The sequence below is a fragment of the Sciurus carolinensis genome, chromosome 5 (genome assembly GCF_902686445.1).
Source record: "Sciurus carolinensis chromosome 5, mSciCar1.2, whole genome shotgun sequence".
In the NCBI taxonomy this organism is placed as follows: domain Eukaryota; kingdom Metazoa; phylum Chordata; class Mammalia; order Rodentia; family Sciuridae; genus Sciurus; species Sciurus carolinensis.
Window position 1 is genome coordinate 161,172,608 of NC_062217.1, and position 21,319 is coordinate 161,193,926.

Sequence of the window (21,319 nt, forward strand, 5' to 3'; positions counted from 1 at the left end):
GTGTTCTCTCTGGCCTGCCCCCAGGGGACAGGAGCATACTTGGCTGAGGGAGCAGACTTCCAGCAATAACCCAACCATATCTCCCAGACAGTGACGCACAGGGACCAAGCTCCTAGGCTTCAGGGGCAGACAGACCCTGGCACTATCTAGCACCCCGGCCAGAGAAGCAGGAGACCACTCCTTTTCTTCTTCTTCTTTTTTTTTGGTCCCAGGGGCACTTAATCACTGAGCCATATCTCCAAAGAGAGGGTCTCACTAAGTTGGTTAGGGCCTCACTAAGTTGCTAAGGTTGGCTTTGAACTTGTGATCCTCCTGCCTCAGCCTCCCGAGCTGCTGGGATTGCAGGTGTGTGCCACCGTACCCGCCCCTCCACTTCTTTCCTATTCCACCCACCATCCTACCAGCCTCAAGTAACACAGAACTTAACTGGGTCTCAGAAAAGAGCCTGGGAGCAGGACATCATCCCGTGAGGAAGGGGAAAGGGTCCAAAGGTGGGCAGTAATGGCCTCCAGGCCCCAGGGAGGGCTGCAGCCATGAACCCCAGCTTGGGGATTGACATCCCTCACACCAGCATCTTTGCCCCTCTGACCTCGGTTTCCTGAGGGAGGGCAATGGTGATGACGTCTAAGTACCTGCCAGCACCCATAATGCTCTCTGGCCCAGTCACATGGTCTCACTTTCCTTGGGTCTGCCTGTTCCATCCGAGTCTTTGCTGCTACTCACAGGTGGGTCCAGCCTACTCAGCTCCCACCTGCCTTTAAGGCTCAGGTCTGACCACAGAGCAGAAAAGATTCTTCATGTCCCTGAGTCCATTAGCCACAAGGGTGGTCCAGTGCATACTTAGGGGAAAGAAGCCATCCTCTTCCTTGGGCCAAAGGTCTTAAGACTGTGCCTTCCCCTTGTCCTGACATGTGCCTGCCGTGCCCCATCTCCCCACTGATCAACTGAGCATATTCTTGAAAGAACACTTGGGACACCCATTAGTTCCCCTCACTTTCACAAAGGATCCAACAATGCAGCAAGACCGACTCTGGCTCAGCACAAGGGACCCGAAGTGAAGACTCACTGAAACCAGGGAACTGCGAGCTTGCCATCCCTAGAGCGGTTTAAACCGGCCCTGGAGTCCCCGGCCTTCGGGGTCTGGGCTCGGCTTCCTGGAGACAGGCTCCAGCCTAGCGAATGAGCCCTGGGTCCTGGAGGCAGCTGTGAGTCTTACTAGATGTCTCGAGGGACCTTTCTGGGGGCTCCAGTGAGGTGGATTTCTTCCTGCCCAGGTTCATTAGGTTGCTCAGTTTGAGGCCAGCAGAACATTTCTTCTTGACTGTCAAGATGAGAGAGAAAGCAATCAGTGTTGCACCAGCCCACCCACATGCGAAATTCATCACCTCCAGAGCCCCCATTCCTCCCTGCCTGCGCGTACACACACACACACACACACACACACACACACACACACACACACACAACTGCTCCCCAAACCAGAATTTGCAGGCCAGAACTGGCTGTCTCCAAAGTCATACCATCAAGGGGGTACATGGCCTTCTCATAAGAACACAGAGGCACTTGAGACTCTTTACAGACTTTGGCTCAGAGGGATTTGAAATAGGGTTGGCAACAAGAAGAGACGGAATACTCCATCCTTAGCCCTTCGTGAAACTTAGCTTCAATCTGGCCACCCCTCCCATTTTCCAGGGTCTATCAGATGGAGTATTTCCAAATGGCTTTTAAGTCAGAAGGTATGTTAGAATCTGCGGTTACAACCCACGAGGGTTGAGCCAGATGGCCAAGCCTCACCCTGGAATAGTGTCACCCTCCCAACCACGAGGCTGCCAGCCATAGCAGTATTACCGTCTTTGGTCTCAGGGACCTCAGGGTGGCTGTCTGTGGAGCTTCCATACTCCGCAGCAGAAAGGTACTTCTCAGCTATATCTGGCTACAGGGAAAAGAGGGAGAGAGAGAGAGAGAGAAAGAGAGAGAGAGATGAATGGGAACCACTGGTTGGGAATGGTTACTTTGAGAACTTCAATTTAAAGGAGAAGAGGTGAATCTCAGGTGTAGACAGGAATGAAGCTCCTTCTGCACTCAGGGCTGGGGGACTAGCTGCTGCTGGTCAAATGTCCCACTCAGCTACCTACACTAGGAAGCAGCTGCTGGACCCAACCAATGGGCCTGGCCTACGGCAGGACCCAGAGACAGCGGCACCTGGCCAGGGAAATACCGCAGAGAGGTCCTCAGTTCTTACCCCAACAGGAAGGGCACACGAATTTACTCTGCCAAGGAATGAGCGAGACCACGGAAGCACCAGCCCCTCGCAAGTTCCTGTGGCAGGGCTGTGGCACTTCTCCAGGGACCTGAGCCCTCTGTGGTCCTCTTGCTTCCATCCCCTGGCAGGGCAGGGACCCTCTGGTTGCTCTCTGGACGGCCCAGGCTTCAGGGTACCACCTGCAGATACTCAGGGACCTAAAGGGCTACCCTGCAGGTGACAGTCCTCTACCTGATTTCCTTGCCCTTGACTCTTAGGCCCAAGGCTCCTGGCAAAGGCACACTGAGCACTCTGGGGGAGGGGGATCGGCACTGAGATGCCCCGCCCAGAGGCTCTGCAGGGGAACAGCGGGAAGGAAGAGCCTCATAAAATAAATCTCCCGCCGAAGAATGCAGGGCGAAGTGACTTTTGCTCTAAAAACACTGCCCCCGCCCTAACAAGAAAATATTTTAGCTCTGTATCCATTTCATCCGTCTTCCTGCCAAGCTAAAGTCACTGCCCTTATCCAAGCAGTGCATGTTTCTTATTAATTGAGTTGAAATACAAAAACAAAGCTCCCAATTTTACACTTGAAATTTGTATGGAGGAAGGACAGACTACACCCGGCCTCCAGGTGGGCAGAGCCTTACCCGCTGACAGCTCAGGCGCTGGGCATCTGGGGTGTACTGGTTCCCCTCAGAGGCTCCTTCCGAAGGCAGGCCACTCACCTCCTGGATGACCTGAAGCAAGAACACCCTCAATGAGGCCAGGGTCCCTGTGAGGCCTTTCCCGTCTGCACACATAGCCAGGCCAAAGAGGGGACCCTCAGGGTCAGGAGAGTGGGGGGGTGGGAGAGAAGGCCCAGGACCGGAAGGAACAGAGAAGCACGTCTGCCCCTGCCCCAGGCTGCATGGGGTCTGGGGACGCAGTTGTGGAGGCTGCAGTGGCCCAGGGCTGCCAAGGGCCTGAGCCACCTGGGAGTCAGCGGCCTGTGCAGCAGAGCCCAAGGATGGCCAGAGCAGCCGGCCTTCAGCTCCCTGAGCACCTTCCTGCCAGCATTCCAGGCTGGGTTCTGTTCTGTTGTGGGCGAGATAAACAGTCCCATTGGCCAGGTGGTCCTCGGGCTGTGGGGGCCACGGGCTGGCTATGGAGCCTCCAGGCCACTTGGGAGCAGGCCTGCTGATTGCCTTGGTCTGACTACCAACTCTCCAAATTTGTCGGCCGCCATCCCTCCCAGCCTCCCCTGGGAAAAAGCCTTTTCACTGGCACCCAGGGCTGGGCTGGGGACACACAAAGGTCAGAGGTGGGTCTGACTTCACTAAGCAGCGATGTATCCACTTCGTGGGGAGTCCCAGAGGGGCACGGCCCAGGCCGGCAGGCCACACACACACACGAAACTGCAAAGCCCTTTGGAGGTACAGAATTAGAGCAATTTCAAGGCCCCTTCTTTTTCAATCTTTTCCTAGAGCAATTTGTGGAAATAGGTTTAACATCACAAGAGCCAAAGAACAAAAGGAAGAACAGTTATGGAAACAAGACAATTCTCACTTTTGACACTGACTCCAGTTAGGGTCTTTGGTCTACAAAGAATATATGACAGAGTGTCATAGGAAGAGGGCAGGTGCTGGAGTCAGCGGACTAGCCTTGTGACCTTGGGCCCAAGCCCCAGCACAGATCTGTAATTTGGGGCACCTCTGCAGGGTGTCTGGTACTCAGCACAGGGCAGGCACATTCACCCCTGTCCTTAATATGTCAAGTATGATGCTGCAGAAGCAGGAGGCCCAGGGAAGGTGGGCGGGTTCTACAAAGCGCAGGCAGCTGGTGGGGAGCCCTGCGGGCAGGCTAAGCAGCCCTGACACACTGCAAGAGGCTGTGACTTCTGGAGTCAGGCACTTACAGCCAGGTCACCTCTGCACTCGTCTGACCAGGGAGGAGCGGTCTCTCTGTGAAGACTGCACACAGACAGGCTGTGCCTTCTGAAAGCACTTTTGTCTTTGGAGCCACCAGCAGGGGCTGTGGGGGCCAGGGGTCTTAGGAGGAGGGCGTGAGAGACTGGGGAGGGAGGTCAGGGAAGGGAGAGGGGGGTCTGGCAGGCAGGGAACAGCACAGGGAACTGGGAGTAAGGGAAATGTGCGTGTACACATGTGCGTGTATGTGTGTGTGTGTGCACACGCAAGCACCCATGCATGTAACGGGTGAGGGCGAGGATGGGGAGACCTGGCAAGATGAGGAAGTTCATAACTAAACCAGCAGCTCCAAGCCCTGGGTCCCAATCAGCTCTGCAGCCCAAGATCAGCCCCTTGTACTCTCTGGGCCTCAGTGGTCTCATCTGTGCTGCTCACGTTTCGTGTACTCTGCCAGATCCAGCACAGTGCTAAGCACTTTGCAGGCATTAAGAAAACAACCCAAGATCACTCAGCTACAAAGGGTGGAAGCTGGGATTTGAAGTCAGAGCCCTTGCTCTTGAATGCCAGCCTTGGCCTTTCAGGGCTCACCCTCGCAAGAACCCCACAAACCACAGCCTGACCATGTAGTGGCCCTTCTTATTCAGTCTGACTGCCTTTGACCACCTGGAAATGTTGCAATAAGGGTTGAGGTAACTGCTCCTTCTAGAACTTGGTCTGGCCAGAATTCTCGAAACAGTTAGTGGTTTCTCAAAACATTTAGTGGTTTCACGAAAACAGCTCACCTGCTTCAAAACTGGGGTACTCAGCACTTGGGGTGGCCAGGGCTTGGGGCGGGTACCATTTTCAGCCGCACTTTAATCGAGTGGCCCAGCCTCTGACAGGCTCCCCATGGTGCTTATATTTAGCCAGGTGGCAGGGGACAGCAGGGAAATAATGACAGTAATGCGTCAATGCGGCTGTGATAGTGGACTGGGCAGCCAAAAGGAGGGAGAGGGTGGCTCTGGCCCTCGCTGGCTTCACCAGGGTCCCCAGTGGGTTTTGAGACCTCTCTGGAACTCTGGGTCCCTTCTTGGTACAAACCTTCGAGCTTCTGGAACCGTCAAGCTCATCTTTAACATGGGGCAGCAAGACCCCCTCCCGGTGCTTGGTCAGCATCATGCCCCTGGAGGGAGTGACAGCAGAGTACCAGGTGCATTTGTGGTGGCGTAAAACCCAGGCTGTGGTAAGACAGTCCTGGGTCTGAAATCCAGTGCCGCCACTCACTTGCCAGGTGGCTTTGGTCAGTCACCTCTGCCCTCTGTGCCTTATCTTTACTCCTGTAAAATGGGAGCATTATCATGCCCAGTCACCCCAGGGTTAGTTAAGTTGGCTCAAAGTCCACAGCCCAAGGTAAATACGTCATGGATGCAGTAATAGAGGCTCTTCTCTAATAAGAAAGCTTCTGCTACCTCACTGGGGACAGAAAGGCGAGTGGCTTCCGACCACTGCCCCAGTCCCAGCTTCCAAGAAGGATTCAGAAGGAGCAGCAGCAGAGCCCTGGATCCGTTCCCCTGACACGGACCTAGAACACAGAAAGCCCCTGGCGCTTGATGGCATCAGCCGTCCCTTTAGAAAAAGCCAGGAGCAGAACTCCAGGGGCCCTCAGGGCGAGGCCTAGCGGCAGTGGCCAGTCACAGCAGCCTGGCGCCTTGCTCACCCGGAGCCACTGCTCTGCTTGGTCCTTGCTCTGCAGGCCCAGCACGATCACGTCGGCGTTCATGGGCATGATCTTCAGCTTGTGCTCCTTCTTCCGCACTTGCTTCTCCTTGTGAATGACGCTGCTGCCCAGCAAGTTCACGTCTAGCTGGGGGCTGTGGTCCTTGGAGGATTTGTAGCACTGGAAGAGAAAAGATGCTACATTGCTGGGGGCAGTGGCCTCGTTGGATCCTGCAAAGCAGGAGCCCTGGGACGCAAAGACCCCCTGAGAGCCTGATTTTACCCCCAAAACCAGAAGGTTGGACCCCCTAAGGCAGGTCCAGAGCCTCCACCTCAAATACCAGCAATCCTATTCCCAACATCAGACTGTCTCCTTCTCCCCAGTCTCAACCACGGGTGCTCCAGGACCGTGCACATCCAAATGGCTCAAAGATGCTCTGAGTCTGGGGGAGGGGGTCCCCAAAATACAATCAGGCACCCACTTGATGATGTCTTAATCCGTGATGGATTGCCACGATGGACGGTGACCCCATCATGAGATAAAATTGCCCAGTAAGCTCACTGCCTTGGTTTGTGTAAATGCGCACCATGATGCTCACACAGCAGTGGAATTGCCGGGTGACGCATTTCTCAGATGTATGCCATCATTAAGCAGCACATGATCTTATGTCCCCTGCAGACAACTCACTTCTCCAAGGTGGAACGAACTTTTCCCACTTCTCCGTATTCACATTTCTTGCTTGGCTTCTGCAGTAAAGGATCCGTCAGGTATAAAAAACTAAGCTTATTACCTGACTCACCAGGAAGATGTGTTAGCCAAGAAAGAAAGGAATCTTCTTCCTCCACTGGAGTAAAGATTTGCCCTGTGGTTTCTCATTGTAAAATGGGGACCTCATAGGGTTGTTTGACAGGATCACCTTGAATAACATTTACACAAAGCAGGGCACGTCATGACCAAAGAAGAAAAGATGTTCAGAATAATTCCACAGAATTCAAGTCAGAACATAAAGCTGATTATTATTTTTTTTTTTTTGAGAAGGGGCCTATGCTACCCAGGCTGACCTTGAACTTGCCTCAGTTTCCCTAATAGCTGGAACTGCAGATGCACAGCTACCACAGCCAGCTCAGAACTGTGAATTTTAATTTAGAATAACAGGAAACAAGACTGTCCTCAAGGTAATATCTCTGGTTCCTTTATAGGTCCTGACTTATAATTAGTAGTTCAAAATGTTATGATTTCTGAGAAGACAGCTACAATTCTCAAGCTGCTCGGACCACAGCAGTAGCCAGAACTGGGGCTGGGGGCTGGACTCAGGAAGCCACTGTGTTCTGCTGGTCAAGAGGTGATTAAGGACCAGAGGATGGAAAGATGTCTTTCTCAAAAACAGGTGCACAGAATGGGATGGAGGCAGGAGGTGGTGATCACCATGGCCCCCTTCAAGAGCCTGATGGAGGGCTGGGGACATAGCTCAGTTAGTAGAGTGCTTGCCTTGCAAGCACAAGGCCCTGGGTTCAAACCCCAGCACCACAAAAAAAAAAAAAAAAAAAAGAGCCTGATGGAAACTACTAGATCTTTCTAGTCTAGAAAAAGCACATTCTTCCACACTCACAAAATCCTGCACATGATTTCAGATTGGGGAGAAGTGACCATCTGCTGACATCAACAGGCTCTAAGTCCCTGGGGCCACACCAGGGAGCATCTTCCTCCTCCCCCACCCCCCGAGGAGAGAAGACGGCAACTGACCAGGAGCCTGGTGTCCCTGATCACGCAGAGCTGCTTGGCCCACTGGCCCAGCCACTTCTTGCGCCACAGGAAGGCACAGATGCGGGCGTCTCGCATCAGCTCGATGCTGGCCTCCGGGGAGGGCCACTGGTAGAGGGCGGCCTTGCCCCTGCTCTCCTCTTCATCGTAGGACTCATACGAGCTGCTCACGGCCTCGCCGTCCTCTGCAAGGAAGACGCACTCAGTCAGGGCCCTGCAGGAAGGCCGTCCCCCTACACAAGTGACCTCAGGGAGGGCAGCAGGCGAGGAGCCAGTGTCCCCAGAACACCACCCTCCTTTCCCTCATGCCCTTGAAATAGCCCCACAGCCACCAAGCGAGAGCATGGCTGACTTTTTGTCCCCAACCTCCTTGGAGAAGCTTCTCACAAGCTGCCTTGGGCCACAAAACACAAGGGACCTAAAGCGGAGGTCTCTGCCTTTCTGTCTTCTCAGACTCCTTGGATCCCCCCAAAGACACGCTGCCCCGCTGACCAACTGTGCACTCCCGGAAGCCAGGCCTCCCCTGCCGCCTGTTTCCTCTAGGGAAGGACGAAGCCAGCAAGGCGAGGTGTTTTCAGGATCCTCTGGGCCTGGTACTCTGTCATCCTCAGGGGTCAGCAGGAAGAAAAGGCCCCAGCTATGTGTTTGTAGGTCTCTAGCCTGGACCTGGATCTGTCCCAGGTGGGAGAAAAGGCCACGTAAACCATAGCAGGAAACAGCTTTCTGGGAAGAGGGGACTTCCACCCCTCAGCATGCTATCCTGGTCACGGCCCTTCTCAGCACATCCACCCTTACCCTCCCGACTCTGCTCCCTCCCTCCCTGCCTGCTTCCTGACTCGTGGCAGCCCTGAGTCGCCTCACATTTCTGTCCTTTGAAAGAATCCCAAACTCAATGCAGCATCGAGCACGCGCCGTTCTAGACGCACTCCACCTGCCCTGGCGTCTGGTTCCACTCCCACTGCCCTCTCCAGGCCTTGCCCCGGCATTCAAGGCCACCAAGAACATTCGAAGAAAATCGACCCACCAATCCTTCACTCTATCTGTCAATCATGAACAGCGGCCCCTGGGGAAAAGCGACTCCAGGATCCCCAGCCCAACCCCTGGCTCAGCACAGAACTCCCATGTGTCATAACCTTTGATGCTCAGCCTCAAGTTCCCAAGGACAGGGATCTTGCTCCCCCTGATTGCTGGACACTCTTCCATTCAGAAAGAGGGCCCAAGGTCTAGTTCCCTGTGACCTCTGAGTGGCGGTCCCTGTTGTGCCCCCAAGTCAGGCCGAGTGACACCCGGCTTCCCTCCCCTGACACTCTTCAGAAGGAGAGCCCAGGCACAGCTAATTCTTCCCAGAAGACTCCAGAAGCTCTTGTCCTACCTGATAGCTGGGTTCCTGCATACTGAGAATACAGACCACATTTGAATTAGAATACAGGAAAACGGAACCGGCCACTGCAAAAGTTATTCCGGGTACAGTGCCAATGAAAATATATTTTGTTTTAATATTTCTAAAAACACTAAGCATTTTAATATCAATTTTTAAAAATAGTGTGGTACTCCTCCTCTTTCTAGCTTAATAAAAACAACCCTGCACACTTTATAATTTGATACCAATTAAATAAGCAAAGATGGAAAATCAACACTACCCAGCAAGGGGACCCTGTGTTGGTGGCAACATAAATTACACAAGTCTCTCAGAAAATAATTGGACAGCCTATTGTTTCAAGAGCCATAAAAACACCTATACTCTTTGATCCAATAATCTCAGTCCACAGTTTATCCGAGGAAATTAGAAGAAGTCCACAGTTTATCCGAGGAAATTTCCAAGAAGAAGAAGAGGGACTGAGGGCATAGCTCAGTGGTAGAGCATTTGCCCACCATGGGCATGATCCCTGGTTGGATCCCTGGCACCACAATAAATAAAGAAAAATGAAAAAGAAGAAGGAGGAATGTTACCTGCATCAATATATTTATTTCAGTGCTATTTATCTGTCAGCAAAGGGCCCTGGGTAAGAAAAGTCTGACGTCATCCATTTAGGAGCACCAAAGCACCCATAATCAATTACATGTCTGAAAACTAGTCTGTAACTCACTAAACTCTCCAAGATGTGACAATGGGGAGAAAGCACAATTATAATTCTCTATGCCAATAGACCAGGACTGAAATGTAGCTCAGAGGGTGCAAAACAGTTGATTTGATAGGGAGGTGGAAATGGGGTGTTTTTAAAAAAAAGTCTCCTCGTTGTCAATATGACATCATCTACACAAAAAGCGAAATTTTAAAAGTGACACAATATCATTGGAATTCTTTCTCCAGGAACAAACATTAACAGAGGGAAGTTCCAGAGGGCAGCGTCAAGTTGGATAAAGCCCCAGTTTGGGCTCCTGCAGTGGCCCTGCATGTTTTGTGAAGAATTCTGACACCTGCCAGGCCTCCTCCTTGGGGTAACAGGACGCTAACTGAGAAGTGACAGCCAATCACAGCATGTGAGCAGCTGGGAGAAAATTTAGGGCAAATGCATTAACGACTTTATTTAACCCTACAAGGCATCCCGGCACACCATAAATGCAGGATTTTCTTGAAACAGATTTTTGGCTTCCAGGGGTGCAGGGTGAGCAGGAAGGAAAGGCAGGATGTTTGGGTGATTCCATCAGGACTGGGCCCCACCGTGTCCTGCCGAAAGTCCTCAGGAACCCAGGGCAGAGCAACCATGCAGGCTCACTTAGAATCTTTCAAACATATTTCCGAATGCCACAGGCAGGGGTCTGTGGGAAACGGAGCAAGTCTCGCCTCTGGCAAGACAGCACGTGGCATGCACACGCAGGACCCATGCACCAGGACGGGAAGCGGGCGGCGGCCGTGCTCGGGCATGCACCCATCTCGCGGAGCCAGGCATCAGGCAAGGCATCTCGGGCATTCCAGTTCTGGGGACAAGCAGTACCCAAGGTGATCGTGGCGTAAATGACTCCTTCAGGCACCTGCACCCATCTGGGGAGTCCAGCAGGGAGAAATCTGCCAGAATGGCCTGCATGACGTCCAGAAGCACAAAGGCAAGAAGAGAGTGACGAGATGAAGAGAGGGACATACCCAAGTACAGAGACCCAGATGTGGCCACATGGCTGCCTGTCCACAGAGGTTAGCACTTGCCCCTCTAAGGTGTGGACTCCTCAGGGGAGGCCACAGCACAGCCAAGGACGTCACTTCCCAGCTCTTGCCACATCCTGAGGTGACAATGGAATGTGGGCCCAGTGATGTGTGTCACTGCTGGCTGGTGCGTTAAGGGATCACGTAGGGGTTCTCTGCTCTCTCTGCAGTGCCCAGAGAGAGGACAGCTAAACACGGAAGGAGCCTGGGTTCCTAAACTATATGGAACCAGAAATATCTAGTGAACTGCTCTGTGACTAAGAAGCAGATTTGTGTCCCGTCCCTGCAAACCGACGCTGGGGAGCTATTTGTGACAGCAGCTGGCATGCCCCCGGCAGGAGACATCATGAATGAATGAATGAACCCAATGTCCTGGGCAAGGAGAGACCCCAACGTCTCCAGCACAAGCCATCGGGACACACACTACCTGTTTGCTTGGAGAGAGGACCCTGATCCAGCAGAATAGTGTTGGGACACTGCTGATAAAGCAGGACAAGAATCCAAGAGGCTGGTCCTGTGGCAGGAAGTCAGCAAAATGGCAGCTGGCCAACCAACCAGAGGAAGGGGCTGGAGCCCAGTGCTCCTTCCTCCTGCTGCAACCTGCACACCCTGCTGCCCAAGCAGGTGTGAGGACAGCAGGCAGGAAGTGAGGGCAGGCCAGTTTGTCATGCAGCCTCCTCTGAAACAAGTGTGGCCACTTCTCCTCAGGTCATCCCCAGACCTTGTCTGGCAGGAGGGACAAGTGCTGTTCCTGTCCACCTTGCTATGAATTTCCACATCTGGATTTCCTCCACCTCAGGGCGTCCGACCCCCTCCCCAGGGTGAGTTCAGGCTGTCCTTGTGATAACCTCTGGTCCTGGTTTCAACCCGAGGGGGACTTGCAGGTGAGACAAACACCAAGAAGCCAGGTCTTCCTGACCACTTGTTTGTGTCAAGATAAAGTGTCTGCCCCACAAACAGTCTGGGGCGTGTCTGGGAGGCAGGCCCTGGCTGGCACAGGCCACACCCATGAGAGAGCCAGGCTTAAGATGCAGAAAGGTGCTCACCGCGTGAGTCACCGTCTCGACCTTCGAGATGTGCCCAGACAGCAGCCCTGCACCCTCAGCTTCAGTCTGAAATCACAGCCGGGCAGGTGATTTGGCAACGTCACACATGCTCAGTGGTTGGAGCTAAGAGACGTCTGCCCACAGTGCCAGCCTCTCAGACTATCCTCAGTGTGAACAGGCCCTCGCCTCCCACACATTCCCAGGACCGAAGGCAGAAGGCACAGTGTGAAGGAAGAGGAGAATCTGAGGTGGCTCCAAGTCTCTGGTCCCGTCGCACCCTGGGTCCTGTTGTTGGTGGAACCACAATGTCCCCTTTAGCCAACTTCATTCCCACCAGCAGGGACCTACACTGTGTATATCTTCAAATCACATTGTGCTTTCAAAATCCTTCCACTTACAAAGGAAGGAAAGAGAAAGAAGGAAGAAGGTGCCCAAGTTTGGATGCTGACTCTCCTGCAAAGATCCGCCTTGAGGACGGTCCCCAGTGTGGTGCCGTTGGGAGGTGCTGTGAACCTCTAGAAGTAGGGCCCTGTGGGAGGTCCGGAGGCCTTGGGGTGTGCTCTCACAGGGCATTACGGGACCCCAGCCTCTCAGCCTGTGCTCTACTGCTTCTTGGCCGTGAGGTGAGCAGCTTGCACTGCCTTCCGGCTGTCCACCAGAGACTCAGGCAATGGACCTGTCCAGTCTTGCATGGGAACCTCCAAAACTATGAGCCAAATCGCCCCTTTCTCTTTATAAGTTATTTATCTCAGATATTTCATTATAGTAAGGGAAAGCTAAGCTCTGCTCCAACTTCTACAGGCTGAGAACCCCGGCCAAGAATGGCTGGTTCCAGCATTGATCCAACCTGCATAGCCCATTCATACGGGGTGCAGGACTTAGGTGAGGTCATTTACTAAGGGACCCCGTCCAAAGGCCTGCAGGTTTATTCAAAGAACCAAAGCCCTCACCATGGCCTGCAGCCCTCTACCTCCTCATCTTCTCCTACTTCACCTGTTCCTGCCATGCTGGCCTCTTCCCCAGGGTTTTTGCATATACTGTACTCTGTCTAGAAAGTTCTTTCTACAGATATTTGTCTGATCCATTCCCTACAACATTCAGGAATCTGCCCAAGCTCATGCCATCAGAGAGTAGCACTCCTCTCCTGCCACAATCTAGCCCGGTTCTGTTTTCCATCCGAACCCTTATCACTACCCAATATATTCTGGGTTTATCTGTATCTATCTTGTATCTATCTTCTTTCCGGCGAGCCTGAGTGCTCTTGCCCCAGGCACACGGTGGGAGCACAACTGAGAGTCATCAAAAAACATGGAGTCTGAGCTCAGACTCAGCCTGGCCTCCGTTTCCATGGCTTCCCAGGGCCTTGTGCCCCTTGCCCAATAGATCCTCCTCCATCACCTTTCTGGGATGAAGGCAGTGACACCCAGGTGGGAACACTGACAACCCAGACTCATCGTGTACCATCCTAGCCCCTCACTCATCGTGTACCATCCTAGCCCCTCGCGCAGGCTGGCTGGGTCGCTGTGGGTCTTGGCACCACATTGAAGACCAAAGGCCGAATGCTCTGACCAGTGCTCAGTTTGGACCATTTTCTCTGGGAATGGCAGCCCCTCTGCCTTCCAGTCAGGGATGAGTGAGTTGGTCACCACCAGGTGAGTGGGCCAACCTCTGGGTTAGAGCAGTTAGGCCGCTCCAGGCCCCAGGCGCTGGGACTTACCGTTGACGGACGTGTCGTATGGCTCAGCTTCTTCATAGTAACCCTCCGGGGACTCGATCTTTGGAACAGCAGGCTGTTTCCGTTCTGGAATCTGTGGCACGATCAAATAAAACAAACATCTTCGGATATGGCCCTCCGGGAGTCACTTGGATTTAACCCTTTTTGTGGAAGGAAGACGTCTAGAAGGAAAGAATGCCTGCCTGAAGTTTAATGTGGGGGATGGGACATGACAGCGTGGACACCCCGGGATCCGACCACAGGTACAAAGGCCTCTCCGTGCCCCCTTCCCTTCTCTGCGAGATGAGAATCCTCTCAGGGCCCTTTGGAGAATTTGATGAGACAAAACGTTTCCCCACAGGGCCTGGCCACACTAACTACAAGGAGACAACAGTTGTCACTGTGGGGGGTGGTCCACAACCCAGGTGTCCGTAGGTGGGGCAGAGAGGACAGTTGATAATGACAGAAGCCAAATCACTGAACTGCCGTCCTGCCAGCTGAGACTGGTCTCCCTGCAGAGGGTTGGCAGAGGTGGGCAGCTGCAGCACTGGACCTCTGTGCCCCTCCTGGCCTCAGGCAACAGAGCAAGCCCAGAGGTGGCTCTAAGGCCTTCGGCCCCAGCCAGAGCGACCCTCCCCTGAGGGTGCACCTCCTCACACAGGAAGCAACAGGAACATCTGGGCATCTCCTAATCCACCAAGGTACTGCTGGGCTCGGGTATGAAGGGCCCTCAGGCTAGCTCCTTCCTGAGGGCCAGGCCTCGTATACAGTGGGCACACAACTGAGAACTGCTAGCAGATGACCTTCAGCTTGCTGAGTTAGCCTCGGGAGAGGTCTCTGCCCTCTCAGCTGTCCCTAGCCAGCAGCCTGAGAAAGGGTCACCTGAGAGGCCCAGCCAGTTTCCCAGAGTCCAAGGGGAAAGTGGCCCCTTCCCTCAGCAGCCACAGGGTCTCCTCAGAGAGCCCTCTTCTCCTGCATCCTGGGCTGTCCAGGGCTCCTGTTGTAGCCTCTGAGAAGCCCACTCATAGCAGGTGGTGTGGACAATCCTGAGCGGGTGTGAGGAGGTGGGTCCCCTATGGAGAGAAGCTCGAGGAACCTAAGATCTGGCTCTGAACCAAGATGCCACAATTAGAAGAGGACAGAGCAAAGAATGATCCTTCTGCAAAAGCCCCCTGGAGGTCTTTATCACCAGGGTCTGTCACTAGGGGCTGACTATCCTGTCTAGAAGCACAGAACCAAGCAACATTTCATGAGTCTCCCAAAAGTCTCCCTGAAAAATCTACTGTAAACGCATTAGTCCAGAGAGGAAGTGTAGAGAGTGGCGAGGAATTCAACTTCCTGTCAACTCAAATCCTGATATCCTAGCTGCATGACTCTGAACAACCAACTTGACCTCTGGGCTTCAGTGCAAAACAGAGTAGAAATATCTGTCACATGGGATTGCTGTAGGGATAAAACTGGGCTCAGCAACACTAAGCACTCAATAAATATTAGTTTTTATTAACCTAAGAAAACAAAATGTAAAAAATATCAAATGGAGAAGTTCATGCATACAGTTTGGCAGAGGACAAATCAATGTATTCTAGAAGGATACAAAGGAGACTGTTTGGGCCTGACCTGGTGTATGCCAAGTTCTGCCCCACCTTGCTGAAGACAGCAGGTCAGAGCCCCACGTCCCCAGGCTCCTGGGGCAAAAGCACTAAAGTCAAGTTAAAGGAGAAAATGATTTTCATAAGAACTCAGAAGACAGTCCTATAAGTGCAGGCGCATGAATGACCTGTAACCAGATGTCAAAGGAGAGGGACCCTAACCTCCCCAGGGATCTGGAAAAAGGGTCACTATTTGAAGGATCAACATCTTTATGATGGTGAAGACGGTGAATATTAAATGAAGATGACTTCAATTCTGGAAATAACTTTCTGACTGTTCAGAGGAAGAGACGGGAAGAAAGTCACCCTGCTCCACAGGATTTAGCAGAGGTCCACAGATTTTTTTCATAAGGGGCCAAGGAGCAAATACTTGGGGGATTTGTGGGCCCCTTGGAGTCTCTCAGCTCAGATGTTCAACTCTGCAGTTGTAGCGCAGCACAAGAGCCCAGTCACGATGCCTGCTGAACCGCACTGCTGTGCTGCAGAAAACTCCGCTCAACTAAAGCAGTGGCAGGGAGACTGGCCAGAGGGACAGTGCCCACCCTGACCACGATGAGACTGACAGCTGACCAAGAGAGGGGCCCAGGTGACGTGAGGCACCTCTGTAGCTCTAAGCAGCCTGCTCGGAGTACATGCACTGCAGGAAGTTCTCGGTGGGGTAAGTGGACAGGCCACCCAGTGCCCACACTGACCACGGCAATGCCCCTTTATGGGGTTGGCTGCTTCTCCCACAGGGCAGCTCACTTGAGACCCGCACCAACGCATGCTCAGGCCTCCGAGGGGAGATGGGTGGAGATGGCTGTGCTGGCCAAGAGGGAAACAGTGGCCAGCAACATCTGTTTCTCCTGCAGTGACCACAGCACCTGGCTGGGCAGACAGCAGCCTGGAAAGGCCACAGCTGCCTGAGTCACTGTCCACACCCACGAGGTTGCTCCAGACCTCTGGCTGCCCTTCTGTTGCTGGAAAGGCCTGCTCTCCACTGAGTCTGTGGGGGTTGGAACCAGGGCCCGGGCCATCATGCAGAAAGTCCTGGCTTATGGCTAACAAGCATCCTGACCCTGGGACAGAGGCCAAAATCCTGGCCTGGCCAGTGGCACTGAGGACTCTGGGCAGACATCTGGCCTCCTCTGTAGCCCCCATGGGTGGCAGCGGTGAGAGGTCCAGCACTCAGGTGGACGAGCCCATGGCACCCGGATGCTACGGGGTCAGGGTCAGGGTAGGAAGGAGGGGCTTTCTGAGGAGGGCAGGCCACAAGGTCACTCTGGGTCCAGATCCTGGGGTGGAGCTGCCACAGTCCCTCAATGAGGCAGCTGCGCCTCTGGTTCTCATCCTGGTTCTGGCTGCTCCTAACCCCACTCCTCTGGGGCCCTTGGACTAGGAGCTACAGCTGCTTTAGCTCAGACCTGACGGGAGAGGCCTGAGGGAGCCAGGTGTGTGCACACCTGCACACGCGTGTGGGCAGGAGGGAGAAGCCCGGCTGCTCCACGCTGCCCTTGCTCACGCCATGCCTGGAACCCTGAGGTTGGCGCTGGGTGCCTAGGGCAGAACAAGGAGGGACCTAGATAAGAGAGCTGCAGTCCACACCCCTAGCTGGAGGGAGTCCTAGCACGGGAAGTCCTCATGGCGTGGAGGGAGCCCAACTCTGACCCCAGGTGTCTCCCATATGGCCACAAGCTTCTCTGGTCAAGCAGCCCTCAGTCAAAGACACCACAGGAAGTCTCTCTGGAGGGGGCCACGTGCCTCCCTGTCCTCTCCCTGCCCCTCGCCTCCTCCAGAGGCCCTTAATGCCATGCAGTTGGTACAGGAGGCACCAAAGGAGTAGTAAAAACCGTGCCAGCGCCCCGGAGGTTGCCAGCCTCACCACGCCTAATTAGTTTAAAGCTGTATTCTGGTCCCACTTTGTAAAACACTTATTTTAACTGGGCCCAGGGGCGCAGGTTCGTCGTCCCGCTGAGGTAGGAGGATCACAAGTTTGAAGCCAGCCTGGGCAACGTAGCCAGGCCCTGTCTCAAAACATAAAAATGAGGGGCTGGAGCTGGGGCTGGGGCTGGGGCTCAGAGGTGGAGCGCTTGCCTCGCAGGTGTGAGGCACTGGGTTCGAACCTCCGCACCACATAAAAATAAATAAATAAATAAAGATACTGTGTACATCTACAACTAAAAAATACTTTTTTAAAATAAAAAGGGCTGGGGATGTAACTGAGGGGTGGTGCTGGGGATGACAAACTACCGATTTCTAGAAGGCTCAGCCCTCAGTACCAGAGAGACTGTCTGGTAAACACCCTCACCCACCAGGTGCTAGTGTGGCCGACGGGGCACTTCCATTCAGCAGATGCCTAAGATGCCTGGGTCAGAATCAGATGCCAGATTCAGGACAGGAAAGTTCTAGCCCTGGTCCTGAGGTGCCATGTTTCCGGCCCTACCACCCAGCGAGAGAGCGAGCCTAGAACATGCCAGAAATCCTTCCGTCAGAGAACCACAGCTTCTCTCAACCGGTCAAAGCACTCAGCAAGTGTGTGAGGGAGCGGAAGGGCGGTACTTCTCCAGCGCCCCAAAGTTTGGGGGGGTCAAGATGAGGGGAGCCACTCTGACTGCCAGCCATGTGGCTCCAGCCGTGGGCCCTGGTTGTGGGTCTAGCCTCTAGGCTTGTTTCTTCACATGAAAAACCACAACGAAAACAGCCACCCCTTAGGGGGTGGGGGATGGTATCTGTGCTCCTGGAGTGGGTGGAAGCTCAGGGTGGGCAGTTGCTGGCATCGTCAGCACCATGGGTCACCCAGGGACTAAAGAGCAGTCCATGAAGGTTCACCTATCCCAAGACAGAGTCCCACCAGCTGTCACAGCTTGAGGACCCCCATGCAATGGGGAAGTGTCCCAGGCACTCCAGAACGACCCTCCATCTACGTAGTAAAGTCATATTCCAGTGTGAGGAGCCTGCTGCCTCAGGTAGGCATGAGGGAAGGGGGTCCAGAGCCGTTCTGGGGTCAGGACCACTTCAACAGTGACGTAAGCCTGCAGATCAGCAGTGGGTCATTTGACTGGAGCACAGAGTGACCAAGGATTCAGTTTCCTGCTGAGGTGGACCCCAGGGCCAGCTGCTTCCTACATAAGTCCTTCCTGCTGTGGCCCTATACCTTCTCTAAGAAACTGGCCCCAACTACACCCTTGGGACAAATGGCTGGGTTCAAATCTTGATTCTGCCCCTGTGAGATGTTAGGCTCCTCACCCATAAAACAGGGACACTGCTGCCCACCTCACTGAATGCCAGCGGCATGCTGCCCAGTGATCAGCATCGATGAGACAGATGCCAACATCCCTTCAACTCCAACATCAGGAAACAAAGGGCTCAGGATCTTAAATAACTTTCTCAAGGTCCAAGGGCAAGTGGCTGGCAGCCCGGCATCTGAACCCATGTCTGCATGTTTCTGTAATCAACTCGCCTATCGATCCACCTATCCACTCATCCAAATGAACAACTCTGTGTATGGCCTACTGTGTCCCCACACTGGACATGAAGCAGCAAGCGAAAGACATGGTCCCTGTCCTGGGGCGCTTTTATCTGGTGGAGGAGACAAATAATAAAAAGATCTTGTCAACAGTGGCAGGTGCCATGGAGAGGTGAAGGGGTGGGGGCAGTAGTAACGGGCAGAGCAGGAGTGGAATGCCCCACGCAGCCTGGCTAGGGAAAGTCCAAGGGCGTCCGGGAGATAAGGCAGCAACAGCCACAGGAGACCCAGTGGCAGAGGAAATAGAGAATCCCTGAAGCAGGTCCCAGGGCAGTGGCATAACCCAGGAGCCGGAGGAAGGCCAGCTGAAAGCCACGTGAGGAGGCTGGGCAGGAGCTGGGCTGGACACGCAGGACCTGGACCGCGTCAAGGAACATCTGTCTCTAGGTTAATGAGAACCACTGGGAGATTTCAAGCAGGAAGTGAAGAGTGATAAGATTTACAGTTTCAAAAGATCATAGTGTCCTGAGCTGGGGACCACAGCCATACATGGACCCTCTCAAGGGACTAATAAGGTGTTAGATACACAGGGACACTTGACACAGTCTCCCCATGTCCATCACCCTTAGCGTTGGGAATATGGTGGCCGTGAGCAAATGACAAGTCACCTGTGGAGCTGCTTTTGCTCTGTCTCCCTTGCCTCATGCCCTGCACACAGAGGATACTCGGAAAATGCCAGAGACTTGGTGGACAACATGGCTGAGGACAAGCGGAAGTTCTCAGGGCCTAAGTCATGAATACCAGGGGCCCTGGATGGACACTTACCGTCTTGGGTGGTGGAAGGTCTGGAAGGCTCTTCTGAGGGGCCAAGGTGTGCTGGCCAGGCCCCCCATTGCTCAGCGGGCCCTGCTCCTCAGGCGCTGTGGGCAGCAAGAGAAGGCTTTGGTGAGGGGTGCCCGGCCTCGTGGCTGGGTCTCATTACCCAGGAATGTCTGGTCACTCATCCTATCTGTCACATGCCTTCTATTTGAGCAGGTGCTAATTACCCAGGCAGGCTGTCCCAAAGTTGTTTCACCTCCAAGAATAGGGTGCAAGAGTGCCCCAGTCATGGGCAGATTCCTCGGAAGGAAACAGCTTGGGGTTTCTGGCAGGCTCTGTGGCCCCCACCCACCTACCCCGTGTCAAAAATGGCCCAGCCACAGAGCTGCAGCGAGAGAAGCGGCTGCCTGGCAGGCACTATATTGAGCTGCTCTCAGCACCGACCCTGTGATTATGGCTCTTTCCTCCCACAGTTGACCCTGAAGGTGAAAGATCCTGGGCAGAGTGGGAGCTGTCATCGGACTGAGTTCTGCAGTCGCAGGCTTGGAGGTGGGGGATGAAGGAGGGGCTGGAAATTAGGCCATCACCCCTCTGGGTCCTTGCGATGGGGTCCCAAGGCTCTTCTGGGCCCCACTCTCTTGGCTAATGCAGCCAGCTCCAGATAGACAGCTCGCAGGTCTGACCTTGGGGCTCTGGTGGCTGCTGTTCCCAAGCCTTCCCAGGGCTCAGCGCTCCACAGCCATGTTCACACCTCTCTCTAAACCTTGCCATCTGAGTGGCAGGCTTGGGACTTGGGAGGTGAAGCTTCTGATGCCCCTCTTCTACCACTGGGTAGCTGTGCACATCCCTGGGCCCCCCAGGGTCCTGACAGACCACTCAGAGACTGAGAAGGAAAAGCAGTGAGCAGAAGAGCCAGGGGCCAGGGAGGACGCCATACACCTCTCCAGTAGAAGAAAAAATGTTCTGCTCCCAAGAGCCCTTGGTGCATCGTCATCTTTGAATATTGAAATGGTTGCCGATGGCGCGTCTCCTCCCTCCTTCCTGCACAGACTTCTATCAAAAGACAAGGCTGGAACCGTGGGATCAGCACTACACACAGCTGTGCTCCCAGCACATCTGAATTATGACTTCCTGTTCTTGGGATGATGCTAGGAAAAGGAGATTGCGGGACAGATTCCTTCCTCAATGGGCAAGGAGGTGGCGGCCGGCTGAAAACCCAAAAATACATCAACCCAAAATACCATCAACCAAAATGTGTCTTCTAAAAATAACTCCTCCAGGCCTGTCTGCGAGCTGGCTGGGAGGAAGGGGGAGTCAGGGAGCTGAGCCTCGTGCCTCCCGCACCTCCTGTGAGCCAGCTGTTGCCAGCATCCAGCAGCCCACCCAGCCCCGTACCTTTGTCCTGAGACTCGGCATTCTGTTGCCTGTTGACTGTCACTTTGTTCATGTAAATGTACTCCTCATCAGAATCTGCAGGAGAAGAATTGAAGATGTGGGCTTTGTGTGACTTCCAGGGAGAAACAGTACCCGCAAGATGGCTTTCATCTGCTTGGGTTCCAGTAAAAGCACTCAGCATTTCAGGTTGGTTATGAGTCCATCATAGAGAGTTGACAGGTTTCCAAACAAGAAATTGCAAACTGCTGGCTGCTAGTTTTCTAGCTTGGAGTGGTGTGGGGAGAGGGGAAGGGCAGGGTACAGAAGGACAGCTTTGGGAATGATAATCGGAAGTTGAAGACACCCATACCTCAAAGATCTGCCGTGTGTTCCACCAGGTGCAGAAGTCTTAGTATTTCATTTACACTGTAGAATGTTCCCTACCTGCCATTCCCATCCTGGTCTGAAGTACTTAGATGAATTAATCAGAGGGATGTCTAGATAAGGTAGCACACTCTGAGGACCAG

The 21,319-nt window shown here is 53.8% G+C and overlaps 1 protein-coding gene across 6 annotated transcripts in view; it reads right to left on the reverse strand.

Moving 5' to 3' along the window:
* The window catches only part of Afap1l2 (actin filament associated protein 1 like 2), a 93,120-nt gene that overhangs the window by 9,605 nt on the left and 62,196 nt on the right, over window positions 1-21,319 (reverse strand). For 4 of the 6 annotated variants that reach the window (XM_047553292.1, XM_047553290.1, XM_047553291.1 and 1 more), the window contains 9 exons: window positions 20,814-20,888; window positions 19,425-19,519; window positions 13,509-13,599; window positions 10,543-10,626; window positions 7,589-7,791; window positions 5,846-6,025; window positions 2,893-2,982; window positions 1,849-1,933; window positions 1,217-1,321 (listed from right to left, as the gene is read on the reverse strand). In XM_047553292.1, the coding sequence (XP_047409248.1) occupies window positions 1,217-1,321; window positions 1,849-1,933; window positions 2,893-2,982; window positions 5,846-6,025; window positions 7,589-7,791; window positions 10,543-10,626; window positions 13,509-13,599; window positions 19,425-19,519; window positions 20,814-20,888 (1,008 nt within the window). The remainder of the gene's footprint in view (window positions 1-1,216; window positions 1,322-1,848; window positions 1,934-2,892; window positions 2,983-5,845; window positions 6,026-7,588; window positions 7,792-10,542; window positions 10,627-13,508; window positions 13,600-19,424; window positions 19,520-20,813; window positions 20,889-21,319) is intronic. The other 2 variants (XM_047553293.1, XM_047553294.1) reach the window with 1 other exon arrangement.